Source organism: Zerene cesonia, chromosome 1, assembly GCF_012273895.1.
Source record: "Zerene cesonia ecotype Mississippi chromosome 1, Zerene_cesonia_1.1, whole genome shotgun sequence".
In the NCBI taxonomy this organism is placed as follows: domain Eukaryota; kingdom Metazoa; phylum Arthropoda; class Insecta; order Lepidoptera; family Pieridae; genus Zerene; species Zerene cesonia.
The window spans coordinates 3,566,923-3,575,716 of NC_052102.1; the positions used below are offsets into that span (position 1 = coordinate 3,566,923).

An 8,794-nucleotide genomic window follows, 5' to 3' on the forward strand; every position below is an offset into this window, starting at 1 on the left:
ATATCGGCCTCTTCTTGCCATTGGAAGCGCTTAGGTGATTTGTACTGTTCCTTAAACTTGTAGCACCAGCTAGAAGAAAAATCAAATTTGTGATTACAGTTTACTTATTCTTTACTATAATATTTACAGTGAATTTGAACCATTGAAAACTAACCCGCACTATTAGCTAACGTCGAGGATCCGACATAGGGGGTCCGTGCTAATTTTCCCGAGTAGTGGTGCGAGTACGCCGGGTGGTGGCCATGCGAGGAGGCCGGTCTCTCCACGATGGTGTACGAGGTGCCTGGCGGCGAGTAGTACACCCCGCCGCGGGCCCGCGCTCGCGCATCCTCCGCTTCATAGCTCTGCCGGTTGTCCTGCAACCACTGTGCGTATCCAATATTTCTTTTAAGTATTTCCCATAGTGGGATTTGTTCTTGCTACGTTTATAAAACGGTTCAAACTGGTACAATGTTTAATAAGTAAAATAGTCTGTTGTTGTACATAAAATTAATATTATTTGATTGTTAATAAAATTAACTTGTATGACATATTTAATCTATCTGATCTAAAGGTAAGTAAGATAATCTGATAAAGTGATAAAAATTGTATACATCGGCTCCTTATATTCTTAATACAAACTGTGTGACCACACTTTATGCCTATTAAAGGCACTTCCCTTACTTTATATTTATTATATAAGACATGCAGTGTATCCTACCTGCTGCGAGCGCGAATGCCTCGCGAGATGATGTGCAGGTGGGTGCTGAGGCGTGGCGGAGCGCCAGCCGTAGCCCTGCGCATAGGGCGGCGGCCAGCGCGTGCCGAACTCCGCCAGCTCGGAGCCCTCGCCCTCCCCCGACCTCATGCCGGGGGCCACCGCTCACTCTGTAACAAACAAAATGTTTAGTCACACTCGCTCGAATACACAATAAACTCCGAATTAGACTAAGGGACTATGAGTGATACTATCTTAATATGAAATGCCCGTTTTATTATTGAGACAAGCGATATTTAAAATATATCGAAAATAATCAATATTAGTGTTTAAAACTCTCATCCAATAATAATTAATTAAGTTCATCATCATTTGTTTAATCATAAACACCCAAATAGCCAAGCTGACTTATTCGGTCATTCCCTAATGCTGCGCTTGTCTTTAAGCAGAACTATGTGCTATATACTGCTATATACCTAATATTATATAGATTACGGCATTCAGGGGTGAGAGTCATTCTTAGTTCACGATCGAAGCAAAGTCGTCGGCCTCATAAATCTAGCTACCGCGCCCAGGTGTTCCGAGTGCTCCTAAATAACGCAAGAATACCGTCTATCTACTGCCGTATTACTAAAGTATTTATACTTTATAATTAACCACTATGGTTTAAAATTTCCTGAAATGGTGCCAATTACGAAGGAAACATATTGCGTCATACTTCAACAAAACCGCGATATACATTCAGGCACCATTTGTTTTAAGAAAATTATTTAAGAATAACATACATTAAATATTTATTTATAGCATTTAGTTCTGATTTTAAAACTGACTACATTCTGCCCAGATATCAATCAAGTAGTTAATTAAACGACCCCGTTAAATAAAATGACCGAATAAGCTAGCGGATAGCGTTAAATAAGTTACCTACAAAAACACCGTTTTTAGTTACATTGCGTTTTTCCTAGATAGAAATAGTCGTAACTTACGCGTATAATTATAACTATAACATATACACCATTAAAATACAGTATAATAACTGCCGTGGTATATATACATACTTATACAAATATTATTTAGAAAATTATTGATGAATATATAGAGGCCTCTAGTGATCATACCTAGAAAAGACGAATTATACAATATCGTTTAACATAATAGTTCCGTGATCCCTTATCGCCCGACGTCCACCCTGATTTTGTAAGACAAGCCTGCGGCCGACAGGCACATTTCCGACTGAGAAATTACTTACAAAATATATTTTAACGATAGCTTACCTTAGTTTTGGAACAGTTGACGTTAAAGTTAAGTTTTGAGAAATTGTTATGTGTTGCGAAAATCGCCTTTTAATAATCTCCATTTAATTCTTCGTATAATATTGCATTTGTATGTTGATTGTTTACACTTAACTGAAGTGATACACATAAAATATCTTAAAGATGCCTAGTTAGCTTTATCACATAAGACTTTATGACTTTTACAAATACTTAAATATATAAAATAGACGCTCGCCCGGTTCCGCCCGGATATCTCGATTTCTATTTTATTCCAAGGAGCATTTAATCGTTATAAAAAGTATCCTTTCATCCAAGACAGCTCATACCCTGTCTGTATACCAAATTACATCAAAATCCGATCAATAGTTTCAGCGTGATTGACTGACAAACAACCAAACAAACTTTCACATTTATAATCTTATACCTTTAAACGAGCAATTCTTGTGTATATATATATATATATATATATATATATATATATATATATATATGTATATATATATAATTGGAATCTCGGAATCGGCTCCAACGATTTTCATGAAATTTAGTATATAGGGGTTTTCGGGGGCGATAAATCGATCTAGCTAGGAATTTTTTTTAGAAAATGTCATATTCGTGATTTATTCGTGTTTTTTTTTTCCTAACATCTATTGGTGAATAATAATACTCTTTTGCTTCGTAGATAGCTGGACAACTGAAATAATGTCATATTCGCGTTTTATTCGTTTTTTTTTTCCTGACATCTATTGGTGAATAATAATACTCTTTTGCTTCGTAGATAGGTGGACAACTGAAATAATGTCATATTCGCGTTTTATTCGTGTTTTTTTTCCTGACATCTATTGGTGAATAATAATACTATTTTGCTTCGTAGATAGCTGGGCAACTGAAATAACACATAGGCTTTTTATACCGATATTCCTACGGGATATAGATTCGGCAATAGATGTCAGGAAGAATCATAATAAATTGGGACTACTCAAACGCAAGAAGTTTAAGTCGATAAAACACGAATAAAACACGAATAAAACACGAATATGACATTTTCTAAAAAAATTCCTAGCTAGATCGATTTATCGCCCCCGAAACCCCCTATATACTAAATTTCATGAAAATCGTTGGAGCCGATTCCGAGATTCCAATTATATATATATACAAGAATTGCTCGTTTAAAGGTATAAGATATAGTATATAATCACTTGCTAGACCATGATAGACGATTTTTAGACCAATTTGTTTACAGCTACAAACAATATAGTAACTATCAAATAACAACTGACAGCGCCATGCTCTTCATCTTATATATAAAATTCTCGTGTCACAATGTTAGTCTCTATACTCCTCCGAAACGGCTTGAACGATTCCTCTGAAATTTGGTAAGCATATTGGGTAGGTCTGAGAATCGGCTAACATCTATTTTTCATACCACTAAACGATAAGAGTAAGGCAGAACAGCGTTTGCCGGGTGCAGCTAGTCAATCTATAGTATTCATCAGATTAAATTAAAATCGTACGTATCGTATCTTCATATCGGTCCGACCTCCCTTGTGTACTGGTGTACTGAGAGTACTGTATTATATCTTAGTTATGTCTTTAAAATGCGAAACAACTACATCCAGCGACATCATTGCGTTAACAGGCTGTGTATTATTTATTATTAAATTTTTAAAGTTATTTAAAATGTTGAACGCATTTTATTTCAGAATCCACTGCTTTTTAGGATTCTTCGGTAGAAAAAAGCGATGAGAAATGGAGCACGCACAACGTAAACATTTAATTCGAGAGTGGTAAATCTGTTTTTCTATCCAACTACTTGTAAATGACCCATGAGCGAGAGTAATAAACTACTCTTATGTTAAAAAAGTTTACGGAATTGCGATTTCTAAGATCAATTTTATTCCTATATGCAACATTAGGACTTAACCTACCGATTAGCATAAAATATTTGATCTATATTCATCGTGTCATTGTCCGCCATAAACCAACTTCAAGTAAGTAATTCAAACCAGATCACATTGTCAAATATTTTTCGTGTTCGGAGGAAAACCTCCGCACTGCGGTTGTTCGTATCAATACTTTTTACAACAGTATTGTCTGTGTTAAATTACAGCAGAAGTATTAAAGTACATACAATAGGTATACATATTTAAAACTGAAATATGAAGTAGAATATGTCGTGCCAAAAATTAAAAAAAAAAGTCCCAAATTTCCACTTCACACCTTCTAAACTCAAAACACATGTTCTAAATATTGTATTATAGGCATAATGCTTACGTAAAGTTACCGACTCTAATGTGTTTTCGGAAACATAAAATATCAAGCATGTAATTTGTAAAAATGGATTATAAAAATTTGTTATTTAATTTCCGAAATATTGCTAACACTTACACCACCTAGTTTTATATTATTATCAAGATGTTAATCTAAAATCTTTTTAAGTGCGGTTATAATTGATCACAGTAATTATTCTTGCTAATAAGCCAATCAGTGCATAATAGGATATTTGCCAAGTAGAATTATCGGCGACAATGTTTCATGTTGATAAGCTGAGAGGAGACCGCCTTGGCGCCAGGCCAGACTGCGACGCGCCCAGTTCGCATTCATATCGCAGTATTAACATTTCAACGTGGGGATTCGTTATATTGTCACTTGCGTTTTTATTGTAGGTATAAATAACTTTCGGTGTGATGGTTAAAGGTTTTTTTATTCATTTAAACTTTATGTTATCTATAGTTTTGACTAGTACTTTTAAGCCATAGTCAAGCCAAGCTTTTAAGCTATAGCCAGGAACCGTAAAAACTATTATAATTAACTATTATATTTTTATATTAAACAAGCTTTCCCACTCACACGTGGATGACAAATTTTACCTCGTGGATTATTATTGAGGACATTTTTATGACTAATATATAATACTTTTACAACTGTTTGCTTATATATTTTTTCAAGCACTTAACCAATCACACCCTATTTAATTACCTACATATTTGCATATAACTTTGACAATATCAACCCCGAAGTTTTAACGAAATTCACACCTACAAACAAACAAACAGAAAAAATAAATCTTTGTTTCAGAACACCAATTACTGTTTTAAAATATTCACTTCACAATAATGTTTTAGTTACAGTTTTGATATCTGATTTTAGATTTTAGAACAAATGATTTATTATAATATGTTTTGCAATGCTTTAATTATCTACAATATTTAATAACGTCTGCCCCATATAATAAAAAAGTATGTATATTTTTTAATGCTTTACTCTATCTATATTTGACAGACACACAGAATAATAAGTTTAACAATATAGCAACTGCATTTACCCAAAAATGTTATTAAACAAAAATAATATTATTAAAATATGAATCTGAGAGTCACATTCATGTCATCTGGTGCATAATTGCAGTGCCAATTAACTTACGAGTGTGTAGGCCTTATTTAGGCTTTCTATATGCCAAGTCTGACGCGTCCATGTGTTAAAACCGACACATTTCCAATTCTTTTCTAAGTAAAAAATATGTATAATGGAGAACGTAAATGCACCATATAATTATAACCTTTTTTATTTTATAATTTCTCTGCCAACTGTTGATAGTCCAAGAAAATGGGTAGGGTAAATGTAATAATATATAATAATATGTAATAATATGTAATTATATATATTATAATTTATAATATATATAATCGGTTTAACTTTTTTAAAGTTGCAGTTATCATCCCCTACCTTCTAACTACCCTATCTCAGTTAATTTCAATTTTAGGAAAAAAAGTCATAGAAACATTTTTGTGTAAAATTTTACGCTCTACAAATTTTATTTAAAACTTTTTTTTCTAACACTTACGGTTTCGCCAAAATTTCAAAAAAACGACTTTATTTTTTTTTTCACCCCTTCTCGGGGGTGAATTTAAAAAAAACTTGCACAGTTCGTTTTTAGATTCCTCAAAGTAAATTATATCAAAAATTCAAGTTTTAATCTCAAATTCGCATTTACCCTACCCATTTTCTTGGACTATGAGTGATTTTCAAATCAATTAAAGTATGAAACTCACGAGGTGAAACCATATATTTTCATTGCCATTGAATCTTCATTTTGCTGCATGCTTGCTCATATTAATTATGAAATATATTTGAAACAGAGATGCCTAAATGTGTGAGTTTTAAACGCACCAGGGCCTTCAAAGCTCCGTTTCATAAAAGCATTGGAAAGTGAAATACATCCTGTCCCACATATCTCTATTGTCACTTGTTAGGTCGGCTTTGTTTGCTCTGAGACCGTCGACTAGTTGGAAAATAAACACAAAACCGCTAACGACTAGAAAATTGTGCGCATCTGAGAACAGATGCATCTACATATTAATAACATGAATGTGTATATAAGTGTACGGCAGTGCTTCCGTCTTGTTGCGTAAGCACTGACCTCTTTACTTACTTATTTTTGACATACTAAGATGTAAGAACTAGGCTGATTTAATATGTTCTACTTTATGATTTAGAACTACCAAATATAACCGAATTTTTAAATATATCGTCCATCTTATTTATTCAGTTGGTATTCCTAAATTACATTTAAATGTAACATATAATCTAAACAAAAAATCATGAAATTTAGTTGAAATAAATAATGTTTGATAAATTATACTTGAAAGTACTCTTCCTGTGGTAACGTAGTTTTCATATGAATAACACATTTTTGTTGTCTTATTTGTAAGAAGTATGAGGTCTATGACAAGAGGTGCGAAGGGCTCTCATGACGTCATGGGAACTGAGGGAGGAGAGGGGTTCAAGGCCGGAAATGTAGGTCAATGGGACACGGGTGAAAACGGGTGTCGAATTTTACTACAAAACAGTTTTACTACGGCCACAAGCGCTCGTATACTAATATGTAGAGGTTGTAAATTGAAAGTAGACTATTTCATGACATTGTAGTTAAAAATAAACATAACATTTACCCCATCCTGTAATAATGTGATTTTTCAGTCTAGACACTGAGTCTAATTTTGGCTGAGTCTAAGATTGGAAAATATTGTGGATTGCGGTACAAATCTAATCTATCTATAAGCCTAAAGCCTTAAAATAAGTAATTATTGTATAAAAGTATATAAACTGTATAATAGAAACGGCTTCAAAGATTTTTTATGATAAATCGCCCCTACTCTTTTAAAAATCTTAAAAAAAATATCAAGCAAGGCGCGGCTTAATATCATCATGTGCTACATACATATTAAATGTTCGATATTGGATACTCATTATTATGATTGCAATGAATTGATGGTAAATTAAACAAAAAAGAAAATATAAATTAAAAACAACTTTAAAATAGGTATAAGGAAAGATATTACAAGCCCAAAGTGGAAACCTCAATATAATACTACCAATTTTATGTTCTAAACATTCATATTAATATCAAATATTTTAATAGGTATGTTTGCAGAGTTAACCAAGCAGAAGATGAACAAGGCTTACATGGTTCGTCTCATCTGAATCACTTCCACATGGCTGGTGTTCATGTTGTCAAAGAAGATCAAAGAGCTTCGAGCCTTTTGTAATGGCGTAAAACTGGCGTCTTGAAAGCTAGAACAATGCCCTAAATGGGATACTTGAAACGCTTCACTACATTGGTTTTATAAACGTCAAACAAAATTATTCCACATACTTTGCCGATGTAGACAATAAACTTCATTCATAATTTAATAAAAGAAATCAATATAAAGAAAAATTGTTAACTAGCAAAACGTTCAAAATTCAATACAGTTATCAAATATCGAGCGCAATCCATGAAGTTGCTGATTTAAACATTTAAATCTCGTTAGCTTCGCGTTGATTGGATTTGAATGCGAATATTTGTTGCCATAATTATTCGTTCAATTATTTATGAAATAAAATTTCATGCTTCAAAATAACATGTTTTCTTTAATAACTTTCTGCTTCAAAATTATACATTAAAAACTTAAACAATTCAATGAAGGGCTATGGTATGGTAGAAGGTTAACAATAAAGAAACCAATAAAATTCCGGTTGCAAATAAAACAAAAACAAATTAACCTACTTTTTTAAATTACGAAATAATATACTATACGTATACAATACCAGAGACATTCCTTGAATTAAGCTTATATTAAACATAAAATAGGGCAGAATTTAACAAAAAGTAGAACAAGAGCGGTCGGTAGACAGTGAACGGGCGAAGTTACGGCCGCATAAATAATAAAAAATACAGTCTATATTCTAAACAAATGGCAATGCGAATAAATGTAATATAATGAATTACATTTTTTGCATTGAAAACATGTGATCATTGTGTTATTGTTTTCTAATTGTATTGAAAATACTTAGAATGTACCTATGCTTGAAACCGTTTTGTGTGTGATCATGTGAGTGTGACCTGAATAAGGTTCAGACGTAGTTTCGGATTTAAGCTTAAATCATACTTTCAAATTAAGGTACGTTTTCTCACACAACTTTATTTTAATGCTCATAATTTTTTTTTTTATTATTTAAATCAACATTTAATTTTTTTAGCAAATAACAAAACAACGTTGAATTTACTTATTTATATTCTATCTATGGGTATAATACATAAAGGACAAAACCGATTTAGGTACTAATAAATACCATTGTCACAGATAACATAATATGCTATAACTTTTGTGTTGTTTTTAATTAACATTATTTTCGTGAAAAGCTCTGCACAAAAGTAATCTATAAAGGCGCCCGCTATATTGATTGGCTAGGTGAGCCCAGATTCAATGGCTAATTTAATTAAAAGCTACCTGTTTAATTAATCACCGTCAGAAATGCTAATCAAAATTAAATATTTGAA

At 32.6% G+C, this 8,794-nt stretch overlaps 1 protein-coding gene across 1 annotated transcript in view; it reads right to left on the minus strand.

Annotated features, from left to right (window-relative positions):
• Window positions 1-8,794, minus strand: part of LOC119832202 (whirlin) — a 60,672-nt gene that overhangs the window by 45,707 nt on the left and 6,171 nt on the right. Inside the window, exons 2-4 of the mRNA XM_038355872.1 lie at window positions 701-867; window positions 155-365; window positions 2-69 (exon numbers count right to left, since the gene is read on the minus strand). Coding sequence (XP_038211800.1) covers window positions 2-69; window positions 155-365; window positions 701-847 — 426 coding nt within the window. The 5' untranslated portion in view covers window positions 848-867. The remainder of the gene's footprint in view (window position 1; window positions 70-154; window positions 366-700; window positions 868-8,794) is intronic.